Here is a 26,918-nt window from a genome sequence, read left to right as displayed (position 1 = left end):
TAACTGAAAAAAGTTTTGTCAGCTTATATTCGTTTTTATTTCTTTTGCTCTTCCTCCCACGCATAAATTATACTTTCAAAAAAAGTTTATATATATAAAACAAAATACACATAGATCGGGATAAAAATCTATCGCCGGAAAAAAAAATTGTCGTAAAAAATGGTGTGTGTGAAATTCCGACGACTGCCATTTTATGCCGCCGGTGACCAAAACAAAAGGAAAGAGAATGAAATAACCAAAAAAAATGAGAATAATAAGAAATAAGAAAAAATGATAAGAAAAAGAAAAAAAGAATATAAAAAGTACTAAAAATACATGTGGGGGCGCGTGTAGCGCATCACTTGCCAAGAGTTTGGTTGTTAGCATTAAGAGTGTAAATAATTGCATTTAAAATAAGTTTAGGGGGTAATAGGATTTCCGCAAAAAAAAAGTGTATAGTTGGAAATCCGGATATAGGTCAGGGGTTACTTATGCATTTTCCTTTTTCTGTGATAGATATATGTAATGACAAGCTATTCAATTTCGTTTTTTCAGGTATGTAGATTTTAGATAAGCATATACCTGACTTGAACGACCTTCAGATTTTTATTTGGCATATATCTAACTTGAATGGAACTTTTTTGTCATTCACTAGAAACTTTTGGTAAAGTAATTATGCAATGTGCTTCCAAACATTATCATGGTGATTTTTTCGAGGCTCGGGATTCTGAGTTCACGGCTTGGGCTTGTATGCTGCGTCTCTGGACTTCAAGAGAAAATGATGCTAGCAAAGGCAAAACTTAAAGACATCTTATTTTGCTTTTTGTTTTCATGTGTATGCACAATTACAACATGTTATAAATTTTTATTAAAAATTTCCTATGTTATTTTGTTTGATATATGTCTTTACTATTGTCTCTTCTAATGTTAATGAGTTACCCTATTACCTTTGTGAAATATTGATAGTAATATTGTTGCAGCTATTTTTTTTTTTTTTAAAAAAAAGACAAATACAATTGGTGGCGACTATGGTCGTCACTAAACCCAGGAAATTGTGGGGATTAAGAGTTTCCATTGAAAGTGTTACAGTTTTTAGTGGCGATTCATCTGTACGTCCTAATAGTCTTTTGGTGACCTTTTACTTAATTTTTGGGGCGAGTAAAGTCGCCACACATGTGCATTTTTTGTGGCGATCCCAAGGAGTCATCACAAATAATATTTAGTAACGGGTTTACTTGCAACAACCCTGCAGTCGCCACTAAATATTTATAGTGGCGACTTTATGATATTTAGTGGCGATTTTAGTCGCTGCAAAAAATCTGATTTCTTGTAGTGATTTCTTAGTGATCGAGCTAAGAATCACTTGGGGAGAGAGATGTAAGAAAAAACGAGCAGGAAGAATCACAACATGTGATCCATATGATAGTTGGAGGTGCCAATATCCCACAAAGACCTGTATTCAAATGCACCAAGGTGTCTATCACCAGGGAAAAGCGGACTCGGAACTATGTGCCCGGGGACGCCCTATCATTCCATGATGAGGAAGCAGAAGGCATATCTCAGTCGTACAACGACGCCCCTGGTAATTTCTATTCTTTTAAATAAAATTCAAGTTAAACGTGTGCTAGTGGATCCAGGTAGCTCAGCAAACATAATCAGATCAAGGGTCGTAGAGCAGCTCTGTGTACAGGATCAGATTATTCCTACCTCTCGGATCCTAAATGGCTTCAATATAGCAAGCGAAACAACAAAGGGAGAGATATTCTTATCGATGAATGTAGTTGGGACCATACATGATATAAAGTTCCATGTCATCGAAGGCGGTATGAGGTATAATGCACTTCTCGGGAGGCCATGGATCCACAACATGAGGGTCATACCTTCGATCCTTCACCAGATGATGAAATTCCCAATAGAGGATGGGGTGAAGACAGTATATGGAGAACAACATGCTGCAAAGGAGATGTTTGCAGTCGAGGAAGTGACTCTTGCACCCATGCCTTCGACCTCAGAAAAATCGGGGAACAAAGATGAGTCAGCAGCCAAATAGCAACCATCGATCCCAGTCCCGATCAAGCCATAGGAACAGGTAATCGAAGAGGAAGAAGAAGATTTCCTTACTCCTCAAACTTTTGTTGTTCCCGAAGAATCGGACGCAACCAAATCAACAATCGAGGAACTGGAATAGGCCATACTAGTTGAGCACATGACCGAGAAAAAGGTATACCTGGGAACGGTGTTAACCCTCGAACTCAGGAAAAAACTTATTGATATGGATTGTGTTGCTTATTCCCATCTAGACCTGATAGGAATTCCACGTAAATAACAACACACCGGCTATCGACCCCAGGTTCAAACCGGTGAAGCAAAAGAGAAGGCCTCAGTCCGAGGTGAATCATGCATTCATCAAGGACGAGGTTACCAAACTTCTGAAAATAGGGTCTATTCAGGAGGTAAAATACCCCGAATGGTTAGCCAACGTAGTTGTAATTCCTAAAATGGGAAAAAAGCTTAGAATGTGCGTAGATTATAAGGATTTGAACATAACATGCCCAAAAGACTCTTTTCCATTGCCTAATCAATCATATGATCGATGCCACAACTGGCCACGAGATCCTAACTTTTCTCGACGCCTACTCCGGGTACATTCAAATTTAGATGAACCTGGAGGATCGGGAAAAGACCTCGTTTATCACTAAATTTGGAACCAGTTGTTACAGCGTAATTACCTTTGGGCTAAAAAATGTAGGAGCTATGTACCAACGCCTAGTTAACAAAATATTCGAAGAATAAATAGGTAAAATAATGGAAATTTACATTGATGATATGTTGGTTAAGTCCCTGCGCGCAGAGTAACATTTAGCTCATTTGTAGGAAACATTCAAAATCTTGAGAAAATACAACATGAAGCTTTACCTCGAGAAATGTGCTTTCGGAGTCGGCTCGAGTAAGTTTCTCGGCTTCATGGTGTCGAATCGGGGCATCAAAATTAACCCCGATAAAGGTCAAGGCTATCAAGGATATCACGATCGTGGATAGTGTGAAGGTCGTGCAAAGGCTAATAGGTCAAATAACCGTTTTTGGTCGATTCATTTCGAGGTCATCAGATCGGAGTCACCGGTTCTTTTCCTTGCTCAAAAAGAAAATGGACTTTGCATGGACCCCAAAATGTTAGCAAGCCTTAGAAGGATTAAAGTGGTATCTATCGAGCCCGCCTTTGCTTCACACCCCGAAGAGAGATGAAAAACTTTACCTATATTTGACAGTATCCGAGATAACGGTAAGTGGGGTACTAGTTCAAGAAGAGCAAGGTATGTAATTTCCTTTATTATGTAAGCCAAACTCTAGGAGATGCTGAAACCATATACCCTTACTTAGAAAAATTAGCACTTGCATTGATAAGCGCATCTAGAAAATTAATACCATATTTTCAATGTCATCCCATATGTGTGTTAACCACATACCCCTTTCAAAATGTTTTGCATAAGCCCGAGCTATTGGGCCGGCTGGCCAAATGGGCCGTTGAACTTAGCAGTTATGATATCGAATATCAACCCCGAATGGCCATCACGTCTCATATTCAAGCTGACTTTGTGGCTGATTTTATGCCTACCCTCGTACCCGAGGCGGAAAAAGAACTCCTGCTGAGTTTGGATACCTACCATCGTACCCGAGGCAGAAAAAGAACTCCTACTGAGTTCGGGTACATCATCGGGGGTATGGACCCTTTTCACGGACAGTGCTTCAAATTTGAAGTGGTCTGGGCTAGGCATTCTCCTAAAACCACCTACGGGCAGTACCATTAGACAATCTATCAAAACTTCTATGTTGACTAATAATGAGGCCAAGTATGAGGCCATGATTATAGGCCTCGAGCTAGCTAAGAGCTTGGGAGAATAAGTCATCGAAGCAAAGCGCAATTCACTGTTGGTGGTAAATCAAGTAAACAAAAGTTTTGAAGTTCGAGAGGATAGGATGCAACGATACTTAGAAAAACTACACGTAACATTACATCTCTTCAAGAAATGGACCCTGGATCATGTGCCTTGAGAACAGAACAGTGAGGTCGATACACTTGCTAATTTGGGATCCTCGGTTGAAGAAGATGATATCATCCCGAGGACTGTCGTCCAATTATCAAGGTCTATGGTTGAAGAAGGACATGCCGAGATAAATTCAACAAGTTTGACTTGGGACTAGAGGAATAAATACATCGATTATTTGAAAGATGGTAAACTCCCATCAGACCATAAAGAATCGAGGGCCTTACGAACCAAGGCTGCTAGGTTTGCATTAGACGAAGGCGGAACATTGTATAGGAAAACGTTCGATGGGCCATTGGCGGTATATTTGGGGCTAGGGGACACCGATTATGTTCTATGAGAGGTCCACGAAGGTACTTGTGGAAATCCCTCTAGCGCCTAGTCTTTAGTTTGCAAAATTATCAGTGCAGGTTATTATTGGGATAGCATTGAAAAAGATACTAAGTAATTCGTCAAAAATGCGATAAATGCCAACGATTTGCACCGATAATCTATCATCTCGGAGAACAACTCCATTCGGTCCTATCCCCATGGCCTTTCTTGAAATGGGGAATGGACATAGTCGGTCCTCTACTAACGGCCCCAGGTAAAGCTAAATTTATTTTGTTTATGACTGATTAATTTTCTAAGTGGGTGGAAGCACATGCCTTCGAGAAGGTCAGAGAAAAAGAAGTTATTGACTTCATCTGGGACCTCATCATATGTCGGTTTGGAATACCTGCCGAGATTGTATGTGACAATGGAAAACAATTCATTGGCAGCAAGGTGACGGAGTTCCTCGGGGCACATAAAATAAAGAGGATTTTATCAACACCGTACCACCTAACTGGGAATGGACAGGCCGAGTCAACAAACAAAACTATCATTCAAAACCTGAAGAAAATGTTGGACGATGCAAAGGGGAAATGGAGAGAATTTCTACCCGAGGTCCTTTGGGCATATCGAACAACGTCAAAGTCGAGCATCAGGCCTACCCCGTTCTCTTTAGTTTATGGCTCTGAGGCCCTCATCCCTGTCGAGGTTGAAAAACCCAGCGCCAGGTTTTGACATGTATCGGATGAGTCAAATCACGAGGCTATGAATACTAGCCTCGAGCTATTGGATGAAAAACGAGAGCCATTACTTGTTTGGATGGCCGCACAAAAGCAAATAATCGTGAGATACTATAATCGAAGGACCAACCATCGACACTTCAGAGTCGGGGACTTAGTTCTATAGAAAGTCACCCTCAATACTCGAGTCCCGAATGAAAGGAAACTAGGCCCGAATTGGGAAGGACCGTACCGAGTCCTCGTAGTTGTCGGCAAAGGATCTTAGAAAATAAGCACAATTGAAGGTGAACAACTGCCGAACAATTGGAACATATCGTTACTCAAACGATACTATTGCTAAGATATGAATACATATTTCTTGAATTTGAAACTAACTCATTGCAAGTGTATGATCGAAGCTATCGAAGTCACCTTTTTTACACGAAGGCCTTAATTTTTAAAGCATGCATTGCACTCTTTATCCCTTAGATTGGATTTTGTCCCAAATGGGTTTTCCCGGCGAGGTTTTTAATGAGGTAAAAACTATGTGCTACCTAAGAAACACTCAACAGTATCCGAGGCTTCTTTTCAATCAACATCGAATACTGGGGGGCATCACCCTCAAAGGTTATATTTTCAAGGAAAATACTTCACTCCAAAGAGGGTCTCGATAAGAGAACTTTGTAATGGGCCAAACGGTCAGCTGAACCACGTCCATATAGAGTAGTCGAGCCCCGACAGCAAAACATGTACGCATGTATCAATTATTTGAAGAAGCATTCTATTTATATCAAAAACACTTTGTGTCTCAAGAAGTTTACTATTATACGAGCTCTACACTTATAATCCTACGCGAAGCGGCTCAAGAGCCAAAATGCAAATGCACCCCCGAATACTCGAGGACTGTCATTGATAGTCAACACATCCGAGTCATCAAGAACTCAAACTCTTAAGACCTCAAAGAGGCATCCCTCGATATAAAGTCCAAAGCCAACATACTCGGGGACTAACCGAACATGTTCAAAAAGTTATCGGGAAACAAGTCCAATAGACATAGCCCAAGGCTACGGTCATATTAAATACTACGGTCATATAAAAAGGCTAAAACCGAGATAATGCGGCTCGGAGACATCCGACTTCCGCTATAAATAAAAGGCTTTCAAACACTTTGAAAAAACTGGTTAAACTAGGCTACCCTCGGTAAAAGCAAAAATAAAGGGCTTCAATAAAATCAGCCCTCGAATGATTTAAAGGCTTCGATAATATCAGCCTTCAAAAAAACCTCAAGAGGTATTCGATTATCATTACACAAACAAGTTATTAATAAGTTTCTGATATGTCGAACCCTCGAAAAACCCAACAGGTACAAAAAAACACATGCTAAGGCATATAAAATTTTTACTAAGTCTTTTAGCCGAAAAGAGAAAACAATTATAGCCACTTTAAAGGCCGAATCGGCCCAACTTAAAGAGCTTAAGGGCCGATATATAAGAGCCTAAGGGCCAACTTAAAAGAGCTCAAGGGCCAAAAACATATAGAGTGCGAGACCTCGTTCTTACTTAACTCGGACCCAAGAGCCCCATTATTCCGAGCTCGCATCAAATTGATTTAAGCTTAGCTCGAGGATTATCTAAAACCTTAAGGGGGGTTATATTGATTGATAAAAACCTAAGGGTTTGTTATGTTTTGAGTCCAAACCAATACTCGGACTGGTCATTTAAGTTGTACAATTAAGTTTTACACAAACGAGGACAAAATGAGATTCAACACAAAATGGAGATAAAGCAAAAAGGTTCCTTATATTCACAAGAGATGATTTACAAAGCCCACGAAGGGCCCTTATACAAAAAGAGAACCTAACCTACTTCGGGGATATATCGCCGGAAGTGACATCCTCAGGAACTGCACTTTCGGTAGCTCTATCTTCGGGAACCCCCTCTTCCTCGGGGACACCCTCTTCACCTTCCCCGTCCCCGGAACCACTCACAACATCCTCATCATCAGAATAGACAAGAAACCTAGCATCGGTTTCTCGCGCCTTTTCTTCGGCTATCTCTTCAGCAAGGTTGAACCCTCGGGCGTGGATTTCTTCGAGAGTCTCCCTCCGGGCCAAGCACTTGGCCAAATAATTGCTCTGTTTTTCCCGGTCGGAGGCCTCCCTCAACTCAGCTTGAACGGCCGCACCGTCCCTTAAGTATATGGCAATGGTTTAATCAGCCACAACCTTCATCTTCTGAACTTCAGCCTTAGCCTATACAACTTCGGCTCGGGCTTTAGCGAGCTCTGCCTCTAACTCCTTAATTTTCTTGGCCTGGGTGAAACCCTTCGCTTTAATGCATCGGAGTTGAGTTTCAGCCGAGACCAGTTGGGTTGTAACAGCTTCAATATCGGTAATGAGCTGATCCATTCTCTCCTTCTATCGATGGCAATCAACTTTAACTTAATCAAACTCACCTCAGAGCTGCCCAATCATCTCTAACTTTTGCTGTAGCTGAGATATCGAGCCTACGAATTAGGGCTGAGAAGGCCATACTCTATTAAAATCACAGTTACCTTCTCATCTAGCTCGACCTCATTTTTCCGAGCTTTGGCGAATTTAGCCCGGGGGTCCTTAAGCTCATTCTCCTTTTGGCTACAGAGGAGCCTCAACGCCTTATCTTCACCCAAAACTTTCCTGAGCTCGGCCTCACATTAGCTCAGCTCAGCTCTAAACTTGATGATGACCTATGCATGAAATGAAGATATGTCAGACAAAGGAAAGGAAGGAAAGAAAAAATTGCAACAATGAAGGTTAATATTTACCCGGGAGAGGAGATGTTGAGCCTCTTCAAAGAGGGTGGATGCATCATTAAGATCGTCGGTATCATCGACCTTAGCAAAGCAACTATGAAAGGGATCTTCTTCGAGGACCTTGCTCGGATCGGGCGTATGCAGAACGTTAGCATCTTCGATTGCCTCCTTGGAATAAGATGGTAAATAAAGGGAGTGACCTATTGTCACGGACCCGAGCTCTTCACTCAGGGCGTTCTGATTAGCTTCGCGGGTTTCCAATCTAGCCCCTTTCGGTATACTTGTTGAAGGCAGAGGAACGATCTCAACCTCCGGGAATACGGGGGCCTTACTCGAGCCTTTCTCTGGAGTTCCCTCACCACAGGATGAGGTCTCTAGTTCGGAGGTCTTGGAGGTCTCAATTGGTTTCCTGGTTCGAGGCACCAGCCCCGACTCGCCACCATCATTTTCTTCGTCATCCAGGAAATTGTGGGCCGAATCTGCGTCCACATGAGCAAATCTCTTTCGTAGCCTTCAAGCCGGGGCTTTCTTGTCTTGAGGGTCTTTAGGCTTTGAAGCCCTCTTTCTTTTACTGTCCTTCCTCGATTTCGGGATCAAGGACACAGTCTTCTCTCCAGGCGGGGATGGCCTCATTTCAGAGACGTCTCTGATGCCTGCACAAGTAAATATGAATGAGTTAACGCCACCAATATATGAAAAGTATTTGAAACTTGGGAAAAGCACTTACCATGATTCTTGGCCTCTCATTTGCCCTTCGATAAATCATGCCATTTGCGCTCATCATACGAGGAGGTCGCGGCCAACTTTCGGACCCAGTCCGCGAGGTTGGGGACAACGTGAGGTGTCCAAGCAATAACTGCAGAAAAGATAATAATATTATTATGAGATGCAGAAGTTGAGAATATATAGATATTAGGGAGAAGGATTCCACTTACGATTAAAATTCCATCTCTCTGGGAACGACACTTTGTCCCGAGGGATGACATCCTAAGTCCTTACTCTGATGAAGCAGCTCATCCATCCCCGATCTTTATCTCCATCATTGCTAGCAAAGAAGTCTTTCTTTGTCCGATGTTGTAGCTTGATAAGCCCTCAGAACAGTTGGGGCCGATACAGTCGAATAAGATGATAGAGGGTGAATTCCAACCCCCCAACCTTTTCGAAAAAGTAGCGCATCATGGTCACGATGCGCCAAAAGGAGGGATGGATCAGACCAATGGTGACCTCGTATGTTTTACAGAAGTCGATCACTACTGGGTCGAGCAGACCCAGCGTGAAGGGATAAGTGTAAACACTTAAAAATCCCTCCACGTGGGTAGTGATGCTTTCTTCGGGGCCTGGGAACTGGATCACGACTTCGTCTTCCCAGCCGCAGTCTTTCTTCATATCTTTGAGGTGTTTCTCTGATATCAAACTAATATATCGAGATGCATGCTCGTATCGGCCTGGGACATCAGGGAATTTTCGATATTGAAGTCCTTTTTAATCACACAAGTACTAGGGGTGATTTTTTAAAGAGTCAGCGGCACCACCAGTTTGGCCGGTCTGGAGGAAGAAGAAGACAATATTTTTTTTTGGGAACTGTTTTGGAAGTTTTAGCCATAATTTTAAGCTAAAGAGTAAGGACGGTAGCGAAAAGTGGTGTTTTACGGGAACTTGGTATTTTCTGGCGCTCAAATGGGCGGTGGAAACAGATGATTAGAGAAAGAGATGAAGGAGAAAAAGAATCAGAGTAGATGTGATGAAAGAGTAAAGTTCTTTATTCAAAAGAGCAGCCTCGTATTTATAGAAGGGCGACGATGGTTCGGCAACGCTAGTGGCCGACCAGTACTGACGTGCATTTAATATTTTTGGGGAAACAAACCGACGGGACGTTGTGGTCACTACAAATGCCTACGTCATAAGAATGACATCATCGTTAGAGACTCCGGGAGATCGAGATTCATGTCGTTTCTTATTATCTTATTCTAAGAAACATGGGGACTATTTATATACGGTCAAAATCATATGCCTTCGATTTATAGGCTCGAGGGCGAGGTCGAATTTGAGCCCGATGGACCATATTCGAGCTCGGAGACAGAATACAATGTCCAGAGATAGGAGTACGAGGAAGACCGAAGCCGAGTATGCTCGACCCCGAAATAGTACCGTTATGGATTTGTAACAGAATGAGCAAGATTCCTACCACGTCCCCAAGATCATGGCGCAAATCCCGGAATAGGATTGTATGATTCCGTACTAGGCGGTTAGACAGCTGTGTCAAGAATATTCCTCACTGTAAATAAAAATATACCTTATTTAGGGTTCCCATATTATATAAAAGGGACTCCAATTATTTGTAAGATCATCTCATCATTGGCAAGAATATACCATTCTACTTTTCTCTTACTGTTCATCAAAATTGTCCCTTACATTTATTGTTCTTACTTTATTTCTCTTAATCCATCTCGAAGTCACTAAGCTCGAGGTCAATACTGCTGAGTAACATTAGTTTGATTCACTTATTTCTTTCATTCCTACTTCATATTTCTTGATTATTAATTGGTAGTCCATCCGTTCACAATAAGTGACCAATTTGCTTTTTTATTTTGGTTCAAAATAAGTATCCAGTTATGTAATCAAGAAAGAATTCAATTTGTTTTTACAAAATAACCCTTATGTACATATCCCTAAAAACTTTTCTTACTCCTCACATTAAATGTTTAATTAGGGGTAGTTTAGTCATAGTATATATTTTTGTATAGAATTTAGTATTTTCTTAATGGGTGTGCTAAAAATAAATTGATCACTTATTGTGAACCGGATGGAGTATTGAACTAAATCACATATCTTTAAAACCATAAATCAAATTTAATTGTTACTCGTATTTTCGAGGTAAACAATTATATTCTCTCTTTTTTTTAAAAAAGAATAATAATAACAGAGAAAATCATCGACAATTTAAAGTTGTTTACTCCGATCAAATATTTATTGTACTCTTAAAATTATGTGTGGAAAATAGTGAATTTGGATAACTTTGTATAGAATCCGATATTCCATTATTTTACCAGCTCAAATGTTTCCATATACACATTGCGTAAATATCCGCATAAGACCATCAAAATACTTTGTTTTATCTAAGCAGGTTGTCCGTACAAATTCTGAGTTAGCTGTTGGATTCTTGGGGAAGGCCCCACAAAGAGTATATATTAAGTATTGTACTTCTTGAAGTCTTCACAAAATGAATGTACAGTCAGCATTGAAATTACAGAATTGCCATTGAATAAGGGTTGGTAAGTCCTGTATATTAAATTATCATATTATACATAAGAGAATAAAAAGAAATTGCTGACATAAGGAAGCACAGGGATAAACATTGATAACGAGGTTAAGGGTTGATGGGGATGTCTGAAATCAGTACGTATGAAAGTGCCCTTTTGTACTAATTAAGAAAAGAATTCTGTGCTTCTCTTACTTGTTGTAATGTTTTGAAAACCGACCAAAACAGCTCCCTTCCCTTTTTAAGGTAATGTCATCATACCCTTTGACACCCAGAGGTTGTCGGGAACATGCAAACTATCAGATTTTGGGAAAAAGTGCATAATCACCACATCTAAATCATTAACAACACCCCCACCCCTACCCCAACTCCAAACCCCCCAACCCACCCAAGGCGGATCTATGACACGGGTTATCATGAGTTCCGTAAAATTCAATAATTTTAATTCAAATTCTATATTTATAGATTCGGCAAGAAGAACACCAATCTTATAGTTACGAATTTGACATAATCTAGTAGCTTTAGCTGAAACTTTGTATTTATATTAAAAATTTATTGAATATATATAAATAGTCTATTTAGAACCCATTAAGTAAAAAAATAAAAAAAGAATATGGTCCAGAACTTATAAACCAATAGTCCTAGCTCCACATCTGTCAAAGAATGATGTAGGCCGTTTTGCCGTTGCATGTGAACAGAGGTGGATTCAGAATTTAATGCTTATGGGTTCTTGTAACGACCTCGAATAACTTTTCAATGGTAACTTGGTTCACATTAAAATATTTATAGATATTTAGTAAATTTTTCGAATACATTTACACTATTTGGACAAAATCTACTGGGTTCACGTGAACACGTAGGTCGGGAGGTGGATCTGCCCCAGCACATAAACACATGGTCTTTCCACCAAATTAGCTGCTATATATATATATATACTAGTTACTAGTATGCGCATTGCGCGTGTACCTTATCTAAATGAGTAAAAAAATATTTTGAAAAAGAAAAATCATCTGTCAATTTATAAAGGTTAAACTATACTAATTTATCACAATTAAGTGACAAAAAAGTTAAAAATACATATATTAATTAACTATGATTCAGTAATACTATTAAATACAAAGACAAATATCATAAATATAATGTGTTCTAATATTATAAAGCATATTATTTTTATGCTTAGTTACCAGATTTTATAGTAACTACGTAAAAGGAAGTTCTTGTATATATAGACTAACGTAGAATATATGAATAATACTGTTTTAAAACAAAGGGGATCCTTTTCTTATTTGAGGTAAATTATCAAGTGAATTTAAACTTCTAAATATTAGGATCTAATTCAATAAGGAAAGATATAATAATTAAAATTTAGTTGATTTTAAATTCTTAAATATTAGAAAAATAATTTAAATGACAATTTTGTCTAGTGTGAAATCTAATTTTAAAGGGTGGCCTTCGTGCTTTTAATATAGTATAAATATATATATAAGCAAAATACATAGTTTACCTATCGACCTTGTACTCAAATCCGTCTTACACACATGTTCATCACGGGGATAATATTATACACTCAAATCTTTCAAAAGTCTGCCAACAACACATCACCTTAGCTATGTGGCAACCGCGTGTTCTTCACATCAAACAAGCGCGTAAATTCTAAAATTTTCATTTTAGAAGTTTTATAAAGAATCCACGTGTCTAATTTTTAAATTTTTCCCCTTTTTATACCAATTAACAAATAAATAAAGAAAGAAAAAATAACCCCTCATGTTCTTGTCTTCTTCCCCGCCCCAACCCCCAACTCCCACCCCGTGTGTCTTCTTCCCAATTCCAAACCTCCCCATCTACATTATATTCTCTAGATGCCATTCCCCTCTTCGTCTCTCCCCCCCCCCCCCTCCCCAAGGTTTCGTCCCTCCCCCTATTTTGCTTCTTCCCCAATTCAACCTTCTCCCATTCTACTTGTTCTTTTGGTTACTTAAGATCCGAAATTTTTTTGAAAGATTCTTGATGGCATTTGTGTCAGTGAGAAGGGTAGAATTGCAGAAGTAGTTACTGTAGACGATTGAAATTTCATTAAATTTAAATCCATAAAATATTTAAATTTTATCATAAATTAAATATATAATAGTCCAAATAAATATTATGGGCTAATATAATTGGGTCAATTATTTAAATCTAATTAAATTGATTTAAATAAAGGCCCAATATACCATTGGACTAGCCCATTAGTTAGTCTTCTATCAAATAGATCGGTTCATAAGCCTCAAGCCCAATGATCCACTAGGGTTTTCTTGGAGGCTACTCCACCCACACCTATATAAAGGGGTAAAAGGAGAAGGCTAAAAGAATAAGCAAGTAAGTAGAAGGAAAGACTAAAAAAGCTCTGAAGAATAGTATCAAAGTCTCCATCCATATCTTTCAATCATCGTCTGTGGTCAAATTCCAAAGGCGAACTCAAGTCATAGGCGGACGACCTCCAAATTGTTCGTGACGTACTACAAATCTGAAATTCGTCAAGTTCAAGATCAAGCTTTCAAGCTCTTGAACCATCATCCGTGAGGAGAAGAATCAGAGGACTACATTTCTTTAGATTTAGAGATATTTTAGAGATTGTAACCCCATCACTTGAAATTGAATATAATATTTGCCTCTATATTTCTTGTCTTGATTATTACTTTTTAGGAACAAAATTTAGTTGTTACAGTTACGTTTTCAATTTTTTGTTTTGGAATTTTGTTGACAAAGTGGCCTTTGCGGTTCTTTCAATTGTGCCAAATAATGATCTGAAAATTTTCCTTTTCGTTATTTTCTTTTGGCTCATCATTATTGTGTTTTGTGAAAAGGAAAAGATAATGCCAGAAAAGAAAGGATGGTCGGAGATGGAGTTTCAAGTAAAATTCCGGCCGGTGAAGTTCTTTGGATATGTTGTTTGTGTGTATCTATTTGGGTGTTAGAACTAGTATTTTTGTGCTAACTATGGTAGAGTATTTTTTTTTACAAAGGAGAAGGGGTTGCAATGGTGGAGAAGGTGATACAGTGGTGGGGAAGGTGGTGCACTGAATGTTGGATTTTTTTATTTGAGCGGGTCGGATCTTTAAAACGGTTGGGTGATTAAAACGGTCCTTTTAATTTAGAGACGCACGTGTTATACACAACACAAACTATTACTTGGACTAGTCAAAAGTGGTGTGTAATTGACACACTTTTGAAAGTTTTGAGTATGTAATATTGTTCCCGTGGTGAACACGTGTGTAAAAGGGATTTGGGTACAAGACCGATGGGTAAACTATGTATATATGTATGTATGTATGTATGTATGTATGTATGTATGTATGTATGTATATATATATATATATATATATATATATATATATATATATATAGGTTGGTCCCATGCTCCAAAAAAATTGTATGGTGCACCTGGTTGAATTCTAAGTTATTTATCCAAACCTACCTCATTTTTCGATTTTTTAGTGGCGCACTCATGTTCTAGAAATTCTAGATCCGCATCTATAGGTCATATACAGTAAGAGGATATGTATGTAGAAATAATTAAAAAGGAAAAGAGAACAATGTTGATAAATTCTATATGTACTATTTAATGCATGACTTCTAGCTCCTCTTCTATAGTACATCATCAGATAGAATTATCATTCTTGAACCAAAACTTTTCACAATGGTTAAGGAAATATGAAAAGTACAACACCATTATTCAGTTGGTCCTTATTTAAGCTACATGAGTTTTTGTAAAGGGCAGAGAGTACATAATATTAAAGGCGCACATTGCATTAAAAATGGTATAGTGGCCTACCTAGCTTACTATAGTCTCCAATATGATAAAAGGAAATAAGACTTTGGAGACAAAAACTTTTTTAGTACCTTTTTCTGTGTTTATTGTCTTTATTAGACAAAAGGGTTGCTCTGATGGTAAGCAACTCCCACTTCCAACCGAGAGGTTGTGAGTTCGAGTCTCCCCAAGAGCAAGGTGGGAAGTTCTTGGAGGGAAGGATGCCGGGGGTCCATTTGGAAACAGTCTCTCTACCCTAGGGTAGGGGTAAGGTCTGCGTACACACTACCCTCCCCAGACCCCACTAAGTGGGATTATACTGGGTTATTGTTGTTGTTGTATTGTCTTTATTTTCAGTCAACTATACTAGCCCAACATCATTGCCCAGACGAATTACTTAGTTCAGTAGATATGATAAATGTTGGTATGCATACTTTGAAATAATAAAAACTTTTAACTAGTTACTTATGTGGTTTCTCAATTTTCTACTTTGCTTATGAAATAGTACTAATAACGAAAAAAGAAGGGCTTAAGAAATTAAGCTGAGATTTTGTTGTACGCATATAATTCATAATAATGCAAATATTGATTTTGAACACAATAAATTAGACAAGACGCATATAATTTTTGAATTCGAATCCACAAAATTCAAATACTCAATATATGCCTCATTTATTTAGATGCTAACCATATGAGACTTTAACCACACGAGGAAAATATTGCATCCATTACTGCTATACCTACATTGTTAAGAGGTGAAGGAGAGTACTTTTCAATTGATATCTGGAGTTGATTTTGACCGATTTGGATCAATTTTGAAGTTAAAATGTGTTGGTGAAATTCTATGCAAGTCCTAAATATCTGTCAGAATTGTGAACAATATGCACCACGTTGTGATACAATTTGTACTGGAGTTCTAACGATCCACCAGAATTTGTAGCAAGGCAAGTTTTGTTGATCCATCATACATATGTTGAAGATGATGATCAGGCTAACAAACCTGATAACCATGTGATCACTTAGCTTAGTTTACAAGAATTAGGGCTCTTTGTATTAGCTATTCTAGAAGAGTCCTACTCTATGTTGTATAGCCAAAATATAGGATCAATATTCTGTATAAGTAATGAGGACTCGCGTAACTGAAAATACATCACTACAATGCCTTCTTGACATTCTCTCTTTACCATAATTTCACAATATAAGCTCTTGGAAATCCAACTTGTGAATAATATTTTCCAAATTAAAATTACGTACGATAGAATTTGCACTAAAGTCTTGGTGATCCGCTAGGACTGATGGCTGGGCAAATCTTTGTCCATCCATTAGAAATTCATGGTGATCCGTCAGGACTTGTCAATAATTTATTTGTTCCTAAATTTTACGATACAATTTGTATTAAAATCCTAGTGATCGGCTAGAACTTGCTCATCCATCCAAACTTCTAGAGATCACATCGGACTTGCGGCTAGGTTCTGACCTGCAAGCTACTTTTACTTAAACAGTATACTTATAAAAATTTAGGCTCCCAAGGAGAGTACACTTTTAATTAATTATTAATTATAATATGTCTCAACATCTTACTCTCGTTTTCCTCTCCAAAAGAAAAGACAATACGCATAAATAGATACTATTTTATTGGTCTAGATTTGTGATAACCATTAATATTAAGTATAGACGATGATAAAAAGGAACAATTATATTCTAATCAGAATGTGAAGAATCAATTTCCTTTAATCAAATAGATCTGGTGCTTTAATTTGTTCTCACCAAAATGATTGTTTTTATTCTTGTAATTCAAACACACGGTGGTACTTCATGCTGATTCACTTTCCTTATAAATGCACCATTTTTCCATGTGCGCCCATGCATTTGTACATACTTGCAGGGTCATAAAAATGAAAATCATGTCCTTTTTCATAGGCTGTACTTAAATATTGCTAGTATAAAGGAGTTTATTCACTTGCTTAGTCTACATCATGCAGTCTTCAAGCTTGAGAAAATTTTATAATAAATTTATTCGAATATAGAAAGCAAGCAATTATCTGCATCTTATTTGACTTACTATGTTATAAATATATCTATACATATCTTAACTATGTTTTCTCAATATTCGGAGTGCTGATAATGAAAGAAAATGCATCTTTGTGATTGTTATATTATAATCAGAGAAGCATATTCTCATTACAATTTTAAGTTTTGAGAAAGCACATGTTTTTTGAAGTATGACCTAGTTAACCATCATTTTTATTGAAGTAAGGTTTATGTCCCCTCCTGTTTGTAATATTTTCTTTTTTGTTACAACTCATATATAAGGTAGGGTCAATGCCGAACCCACTACCCCAGGAGGTGAAAGCCTGGGTGGATGGTTAACTATAAAAAAAAAAAACCGGAAGCAGCCTCTTATCATTACACAAAATCTTGTGAAAATAAACATTTATACACAAAATCTTGTGAAAATAAACGTTTAAAAACTAATAATCACATGGAATAATGCCTGAATATGTAATAAGTATTACTGGTATAACATGTTTTTGTGTATGTTCTGCTAATTAACATTAGAACTTACTTGACTAATGATTTCAAAGCTAAAACAAGAAACTGGAAGAAGAAGAAGAAAACAAGATAGAGAAATGCAGCTGAAGCATATGCAAATTATTTATCTAAATCATCGACGTTAAAAGATTAAGCAAAAGAGACAAGTGATGATGACTGATTAACTTCGACATCAATATATTATATATCTAGAGAAACAGTAATTTAAGAAGATTAATTTACTCAAGAACTATACCTACATCACATGGAAATATAAAATAGAAAATAATACAAATTACAAATTGAAACTACAAAAGCAATATTGTCTGGCTGGCCGTCTTCATGGCATCACAGCTTTTGCATCTTCATTCTCCTAACCATAGTTAAAGAACTGAATTCAAGAGAAAATCCACTAAAATGGTGCACTTTTTGTTAAACTTTTTTTTCCTTCCTTTTATTTTCTTTTTTCCTTCTTTTTTTTAATTAAAAAAAAAAAGCAACTAATGGTTTGCATTCCTCATTGGAGTCGGCACGATGAGCCTGACCCGAAGGGCACGACCAAGTCTAAGACGAGTATGACCGTCATTCTTTTTCTTGAACTAGTGAAAAAATCTAAGTAGTACAAACCTTAAAGCAGTGAGAATTTGGTCTAAGTGTATCCCAATCGAAGTTCCAAATCCAAATCCTCTTTCGATTCACTAAGCAATCCAATTCCCAAGTCCAATCTCAAAAACTCAGACCTCTTCACCACTTCACAACATTCTTTTCCTTGCAAGAAAGAACCAACTTTTTCACATTTGGCACTTCCCATTTTTGTCACATCTCCATTTCTTAGCTGGCTCAAGTGATTTAATGGGACACCATCTTTTCCCCATTTTCTCATTTCAGAGCCACCAGAAGTAGAAGAAGAAAAAGAAGGAGATAATAATGGAGGTAGTGTAGAAACAAAATGAGGAAATTTTCTTGAAGGTGAAGATGGTGGGGATGAAACAAAACTAGGGTTAGGGTTAGGTTCAAGATTGAGGTTTAGACGAGAATAGTGAATAGTACTATTATCTTTTGGAGGTGATGACTGTAGTCTAAGTCTAGCTCTATCTCTTCTATGAACATTCATATGACCACCTAGAGCTTGAGCAGATCTAAATTCCCTTTTGCAAAAGCTACATGTGTAAGATCGTGGTGGCCATAAAAATCCTCCTATTAAATCTCCATCAACACCTTCATATGAATTATCCCATGAATCTTTAACCTTGTTGTTGTTATTGTTGTTATTCAACTCTTTGATAGTTTGGTTTTTGAAATACTTACTGCTGAAACTGCTAGTTTTTTCCATGCCAAACCTATGAGGATCAAGGGGACAACTAGGAGAAATGTAGCTTAGTACATCTTTTTAACCAATATTTTCTCTTTTTTTTGTTTTGTTCGGAGGGGAAGATGGATAGGTTAAATGAGAGAGTTACTAGAGGTATAGTGATGATGATATAGAAGCTTACACTTGGGACATTGTGCGTGTCTTTTTGAGAAACAAAAAGACTTTATGGATATTTTTTTTTTTTGGGGGGGGGGGGAGGTTGCGGGGGTGGAGGGTGGAGAAGAACAGAAACCATAAAATTGTAAGCCAGCTGCAGAAAATCCCATTGGAGAGCATTTAAAAGAAATTGGTTAATTTTAAAGCACTGATAACGAAAAAATATTTGCACGAATGCTTACTTGTAAGGTAATGACAAGTAAATTTCTATGATAATATGATAATTAAACTTAAAGATAACTAATAATATAGCAAGTTTTTATCCTGTCAATATATTTTCTTTTTAGTTTTGTCCTGTATATTAGTGGCGGAATCAGGAATGTATGCAAGTGATTCAAAAAAATATTAGAACGTCACATATGAGATTTTAACACGAAGAGAAACTTTAGTGAAATGGTAAAGTTACTTGTAAGTCACGAGTTTGAATTATAGAATCAATCACTAACCATTGCGTCATGTTAGGCTGCCCGCATCAAGGGGTCTTTAAACGCGAGATGTTTCGTGCATCTAACTCTATCACAAACTAGAATTTCCCTTATATATTAAGGAAATACAACAATTGATATTTAACCAAATATATTTTTGTTTCATTTACGCATTATAAGTTTTCAATAACAAGAGTTCAAGTATCCCCTGGCTCTACATAACTCTGCCCCCACGCTTGTAGACTATTCCTCTCATCTTTTTCATATTGGTTTCTTTTCGAATGCACAAACAAATCGGTGCAGTAACACAAAGTCAAAGCATTGGTTCAACTTGACTGATCTATTCAAGATTTGATGCATATTGTCATCATTATTTCTTCTCATTCTGTATTCCCTTCGTAATCATTATTTATGACAGTTGGATTTTTTTGAACTAGCTAGTACTAGTACTTATTCATCTCTATATTCTTAAAACAGAAATAAGGAAGTCCCTGATTTTAATCTAAATATGATAGTATATGCTAAACAACTGATAGAAAAAAACAATCTCTCAAGTGAAAGGCTGTTATTTATTTAAAGGGCCATGCAACAAACCTTAATGTTTAAATGTACTTGATAACTAGTTAGTCGTCAAATATTCTTCTTGTTCTTTGGTAGTTTGAACTGCATGCATGTAATGATGAGTAATAAGTAGTAGTTTGTCACGTCGCACTTCACTTGGATTTATAATTCCAAAGAAGTGAAGAAAAAGAAAAGAAATCTAAAGATATAATCTGAGTGAATTTATACCAAGATTTGGTTTCCATTTACTACAAAGAAAAAGGGCATTTTTTCAGAGTCACTCAAACAATGCAAAAGATCGTACCATGTTTAGTTCAAGATTTAATGAATGACTGGTGGCCAATTAGAGGGGCTGAAAATCAGAGCCGAAATTGCAGAGATTACACTGAGTGTTTTGCTTTTGTTGTTGCTTTTGCTTTTGCCGTCTCTTGTATTAAAAGGTTTAGTAAGTTAATGAATATACTTACTATGTTTATGTATGGCAAAAGAGATGGAGAAGAAAGATATCCTCAGTAAACACTGATTCCAACCTTATGCACTTCTACTACTCATTTTGAGATGAATTTAATTGTGGAAGCTTTTGTAAATATAGGTTTTGGATAGATTTCATAGATAAGGATCACTTGCAAAGACTGGCCTACTTGAAATTTTAAAACGACAGTGGAAGAAAGCATGGTAATAAAAAACAAAGCACGTTTAATGATTGAAATTTGAATAATTAAAATTGAGACTTAAAAACTAAACGATAGCGACTTAATAAAAAATCAGTCATCTAGGCTTTCATTAAATACAAATAAATTAGGTCTAATAGTGTAAAAAAAATTACAATACTTTAATTTATGTGAATCCAGTTGACTAGGCATAAAGTTTAAGAAAAGAGATAAGACTTTTAAACTTGTGGTGTAAAATGAAGCACATATATTTTGTGTGGCTATAAATCATTGAATAAAGGTAACTTGTTTCCAAATAAGGAAAGAGGTCATTCTTTTTGGCACGGACTAAAAAGGAAATAGGTTCACATAAATTGAAACGGAGGGAGTATTATACTTTAATTTATTGTAGCAAGCGACCTATATTATTTTTAGTTAAAGATCTTAGTCTTAAGTTTTTAGGTAATCTAGTACTGTAAAAGTTATTTGACACTTTCGTCAAGGTATAAGAAGTTACAGTAACATATTCACTGTGATTTCACAAGTGAAATCTGAGCAGGATGGGGTGCATGCAAATCGTATACCTACATTGTGTGAGATAGAAAATCTGTTTAGGATAAACCGTGGATTCAAAAGGCTATTTTCTCATGGTATAAGAAGTTAAACTCCTTATTCTGTAATGTTTACAATCTTTTACTTTTCTTTTTTCCTAATGTGCACTATCTCTAATTCACTACTTTTAGTTCTTTTGCTGATGAATTCGTAGGTAAAAAAAATCCATCAATCTCTGTTAGGATGGCGTGAGAATGAATGGACGGAATAGAAATTAAGGAAACAGTGTAAGGCATGGGAACTATCAAAAAGCCAGTCATTCCCTGCATTTTCGTGTTCTCCTTTGTATTTTGTAAGTATTTGTTTGTTTGTTTGCTAGTAATGATGCCATTACTTTTTGTAGAATTGACGACATGTATTATTTTTGCCCATTAATGTTACTGCTATCTTTTACTTTTTTCAATTTGTTTATATTACATTCACTCTGTCGCTTAACTTTTTATCTCTCATCTTCAACACTCCAAAGAACCTGAGAAAATCTGGAAACTGATTAGATGGATCTTTGAGTTTCAATTGGTTAACGTTTAAAGAAGAAAGAGTAATGAGTAACAGGTACATTCTGACTTTTGAGACTTTTGACTATTCTGTAGAAATCCGATATTAAACTTGAATGTTTTTTCCGAGATATTTAGGCATAAATTTCATTATTATCCGTAAATACAAGTGCAATCATTTAAATATTCGAATTTAAATCGATAAGATAATTTGAGCTATATTTTAAACTCGGGAAAAATTTAAAAATAGCCAGATTTACAAGTGAGTTTAAAAATAGCCTAGTTTCAAAAGTAATCGAAATTTAGCAACTTTTCATGTAAAGATAAATCTTAGCGAAAACACTGTTCAAAACCTGGAAAATACGCCAGTATACTATGTTGGAGTTCCAGCATAAGTATACTTGAACTCCAGCATATTATACTGAAGTTCCGGGATAAGTATGCTGGAACTCCAACATAATATGATGGAGTTCCAGCATAAGTACACTAGAACTCCAGCATAATATACTAGAGTTCCAACAAAGTATATCGGTCCAGTATAATATGCTGGAAGTTCATACATAAGTGCTCGAATCTCCAGTATATTATGCTGGAACTTTCCGTGTATTGGAGTTCCAGCATAGTATGCTGGAAGTTCATATACAGGTGCACCGAACTCCAGTACACTACTACAAAAAAGTCTATTAGCGGCAATTAATATGCTCTTTAGCGGCAATAAAAATTGACGTTAAAACATTTACCAGTAATTAGACTTTGGTCGGTATTGCCAGCGTCGCTAAAGGATTTAACATCCATTGCACGAAGTGCTGGTAAAGATCCCTTTTATTGCCGCTAAACGTACATGAGTTTTAGCAGCAATTATTTACCGGTAATTAAAATGGTCACTGAAACTCCCCTATGATATCCAACATCATACATTTTATGGCTTTTGTTATTGTCGGTAAAGACCTACTCAATTTCTAGTAAAAAATGTTCTTTTAGCGATAAATATAATTGTCGCTACAACTACCTATGAATTGGTCTTTGTTTATATATTTAAAAGCTTTTGTTATAGGCAGTAAAACCCATCTGATTGCCTTCTTAACGAACTTTCTTATTGCTAGTAAGAATTAAGAAAGGTTTCTTTCATAACCTGTAATGCACATTATGCAAATTCAAATTCAATTATAATAAGAATAAGATTCATTTTCAAAAAGTTTAATACACTTCATTAAATTCACAACAAAATATACTAATCCATAGTTTCAAAGTATCAACAACATACCCAAAAAGGTAAACTATTTGAATCTAATAACTAGTGTGATTTGTTGTCTACTAAGTGGCATTATCAAATTGCTACAATACTTACAATAAATGATGCCATTAATGTTTTTTCAACTCTTGATCATGATGAAATCTTCCACATGCCAGATTATCTGAACAACTATTTAATCTCTGTCTTACTATTCAAAGAATAGTTGTTTGGCTTCCCATACCATATATACCTCGCCACTAGTCTCCAAAGCTATATGTCTTTCATAATGTAGTACCTTTACAGGAAACAAATTAAAGTATAAAATTAGTATTTCTTTTGTTGTAGTGGTAAGCTATGACTGTGATAATTACACAACTACTTTAAACCTGATAACCATAAAATTGCTTTAAGCACTACCAGAGAAACTTCTGGAATTTTGCAACAAAGCATGTACTGAAGAGTTTGGTTAATGTCAACTATCAAAGCATATATTCCTCACTCACTTATATGTTATGCATGCAGAATTTTAAGCCAACACAGAGGAAAAAAATAAATAAAAAACCTCAAAAGAAATTTCAATTAATACCAGAAGTTCAATATATAAGGATCCTAACAATCTATACTATGTGACTAGTAGCTCTTTCAACTTGATTTTTCACAAACTACTTACTTTTGTACTTTAGACTTACAAGACCACTTGCTCGTGTCGCCATTCCACTACAATTATATGAAATGGTAAAAATCTAAACTGAATCTGGACCATGCTAACAATATAACAAAATTTATGTTTTTTAGTTGTCCAACCTATAAGATAAATGGCATTACTTGGTTTTTTATACTTTATAAATTTATTTATGTTCGGTCAATAGAATAAAATGCTTGATGTATGTTTGGTGTATAAATTTTTTATGCTTGCTGGTAAACAAATACTGATAGTTTATATACAATTTTTTCTTATTCGACCTTTCGAAATCTTTTCTTTCAGAAGATATTGCCATATTAGACAAGTACAAATACTATCAAATTTTGCTTTCTTTCTTTGAGATAATTAAAGAGTAATTTAAACAAGTTTTACTTAAAAGTTAACTAGGGAGGTAGTAGATGATCCCCATTATATACAAATTGTTCAAGGATGACATAAAAATGACTTTCTACTTTTTCAATAGAAATTATTCTTAATTTCAAGGCAAAGTAAGATGTCACTAGAACCATAGACACAGATCGAATATATAAAAAGTTGGAAGCAAAGTAAAGCACTCATATACCTTAATGGCATCTTCCCCATATGTTTTCTTTTTACCACTTGAATAAGGTTTAGAGGTGTCTGTGCATCCAACTTTGATTTTCTCATAGAGTCCTCTATCAGAAGCTTGTCCACTCCCTTTGTGCTTCTCCCTTTGATACGTGATATCTATTGGAGTCGAACTAGGAGAAGCAATAACAGCTTTGGCACCTTTGATCTTTCTCACCTTGGGTACTGGACCATCTCATAATCTTCATAACTAGAATCAAAATATACATTCCCATATATTTTGATACACCAATGAATCTGAGCAATTGAATTCAAGAACCGGAAGATAAAAGGACAATATCTAATATAATACACATGTACGAACATATGATCGAGGGAGGAATAGCTATCTGAAATTAATTATCCAAAACGTTTGTTCACATCTCTAGGGGAATGCCGGACAAACTCAATTCTACAAATGCTACTGATCAAACTCAAGTAGGTCAAAAATGAATAATAGAATGAAAAACAAGGCACAAATGAAATGTAAATGAAAGTGAATAAATAAAAGAAGAGAAAGAATACGCAACTTAGATTTCATTCACCAACATATTACATCATGTCTCCAATCACATTAAAGCATTTAGAAGTTTAAAATAATCTAGAACTATGAGAATTTATTAACATTGCTATACTAACAAACTAGCAACATGCCTGAAAATAAGGATCTAACAACTACCATGGATATTACAGAGATAGCAAGTTGCAAAATGGAGATGAGAAACATACATTCAAATATGAAAAAAGAAAAGGAATCTTTACTTTGAAATTGCATTCATGGTATTTATGTCGGTTGTGCATGACTGCTTTTTGCCTCGAGAACCTAGTATATATCAATATATTAGGAAACAAGTAGACATATTAGAATGTATAAACCTGCCTCCAATGTAGGCTTAAGAAATCTCCACCAAACTCTGTACTGATATCAAGTTAGATGTTAAAAACTAATTTTCCTCTATCGAACATCATCTTAATGATGTAGACATAAGAATATTAAAGAGAAGTAGAAGAAGACAAATTTACAATAAACTAATCCCATTGAAGATGAACAAAGTAATGCTCAGTAGCAGGAACTTATCCAACTACTGCAACAACGACATTGTGGATAGAAAATAAATCTTTTAAGTTTCCAACCATAGCGAAAATCTAGTAGAATAGGATTAGTATTTAGCTTTTGCATTGTACTACATTTGGCTTCCTTAGTACCTTGCAATAGTTTCTGATCTATTTGTGCAAGGGAAACAGAGCAGCATATCACTGATCACGATAATAAAATTCTCACTATTTTCAGTCCTTACTCTCTTGAGAGCTATATTAATTCAGAAAGCCAATTATAACAAAGTACATTTGTGCATACCTGACTTCTAGAATATTCATTTATTATATAGGGGTAATAAAAGGATTGAACATAATGCTAATACATATATCCAAAAACATCTTGATAAGTTATAGATTAAAACATGACGCCTTTTGGGTTTTCATTTGTTTATCCCCTAATATAAAGAATTCTCATATGAAACTATCCAATAACACCTTATTTGAAGAAAGTAGTTTTAATAGGTAATTCATCAAAAGAGCAAATTGAAAATTATAGCCCGATTCACATGGCTAGAGTAATATTACTTAAGGGATCAACACTAGCTTTTTGGTCTGCGTATTAGATTCTTTCGGTACTTATCGGATTAAAATAACTTATTTATCTTTTCTCATTTCCTTTATCTATATATTTAGTTAGCAACAATTAAATTTGGACTATTCAGAGCAACTACATATCCAAAGTTCTTTGTATCCACAAACATTTTGAAAATTTCTTTCTTACTACTTTTTTTACCTATAGTTTCTCAAGATTTGTTTTTACTGTTCAAATTTGCAGTATTCAGAGAGTAAATTTCATTCTCTGGATATAAATAATTTCAATGGCCAAAAGAACATGACTACAAAATAAAATAAAAATAAATTCTCCAGAAATTAATAATAGTTCACAAAGCACTTGATGCAAAAAATTATTTGAAAAAAATCCCTAATAGATACTTGCAATTTATCAAAATAAATAAAATAAAGAGATTAGAAAGGTACCTTGAGCTCGTAGGCACAACTTTTGGCTTCTTCAATTTCAAAGGAAAAAGCGTGCCTAGTGGTTCGTATCTCATTAACGAGTGACGATGAATAAGAAAAATCACAAAAACTATGCAACAACAAGAAAGACTCAAACTATTTTGATGTTCTTCATTAATTTATTAGGGAAATAATGGATCTTTATCTAGTAGCAATCAAAAGAAAAAGAAGATGAAGTTGATGATGACATACTAGAGTAATCGATCCAACTGGACATAGAGATGAATGTTGGGTGTTAGAGTTCCAATTGATTTTAATTTTTCCATTCCTCTAGGTTCTTGATGAAAAAATACAAAAATGAAGGAGGCAAATGAAAAATTTGGAGGGAGTGTGAAAAAAAATGCCGCTCTTGGACTTCTTAGGGGTCGTTTGGTAGGGTACATAAGAATAATACTGAATAGGGTGTATTAATAATGTTGGTATTAGTTATGCTTGCATTAGTTATGCTGGTATTAGTTATGCTGACATATTTCTTATCCATTATTTTGTTTGATGCTGTAAAGCATTGCACAGCTTCTAAAAGAATTGTTTGTTTACAAAAATGCCCCCAAAACTAGTCCACACTCTAACTTTTTAAAAGAAACATA

General features: G+C 35.9%; 1 protein-coding gene and 1 long non-coding RNA gene across 2 annotated transcripts; both read right to left on the bottom strand.

Moving 5' to 3' along the window:
• Positions 1–17,635: 17,635 nt before the first annotated feature.
• On the bottom strand, positions 17,636–18,934 carry LOC107787364 (transcriptional regulator SUPERMAN-like). Its single transcript, XM_016608921.2, has one exon. The coding sequence runs from the start codon at positions 18,752–18,754 to the stop codon at positions 18,071–18,073; it is 684 nt and encodes a 227-aa protein (XP_016464407.1). The 5' UTR covers positions 18,755–18,934; the 3' UTR covers positions 17,636–18,070.
• Positions 18,935–22,855: 3,921 nt separating this feature from the next.
• Positions 22,856–26,668, bottom strand: LOC107787365 (uncharacterized). Its single transcript, XR_001648380.2, has 3 exons — positions 26,293–26,668; positions 24,191–25,039; positions 22,856–23,220 (listed from the first exon to the last, which is right to left on the bottom strand). It is a non-coding gene; the product is annotated as an uncharacterized LOC107787365 (long non-coding RNA).
• Positions 26,669–26,918: the final 250 nt, after the last annotated feature.

Source organism: Nicotiana tabacum, chromosome 7 (genome assembly GCF_000715075.1).
Source record: "Nicotiana tabacum cultivar K326 chromosome 7, ASM71507v2, whole genome shotgun sequence".
Lineage (NCBI taxonomy): Eukaryota > Viridiplantae > Streptophyta > Magnoliopsida > Solanales > Solanaceae > Nicotiana > Nicotiana tabacum.
This window is presented reverse-complemented; position numbering and strand designations above follow the sequence as displayed.

Excerpts from the sequence above, each read along its gene's own strand:
- LOC107787364 (XM_016608921.2), bottom strand. The coding sequence starts at position 18,754 with ATGGAAAAAACTAGCAGTTTCAGCAGTAAGTATTTCAAAAACCAAACT.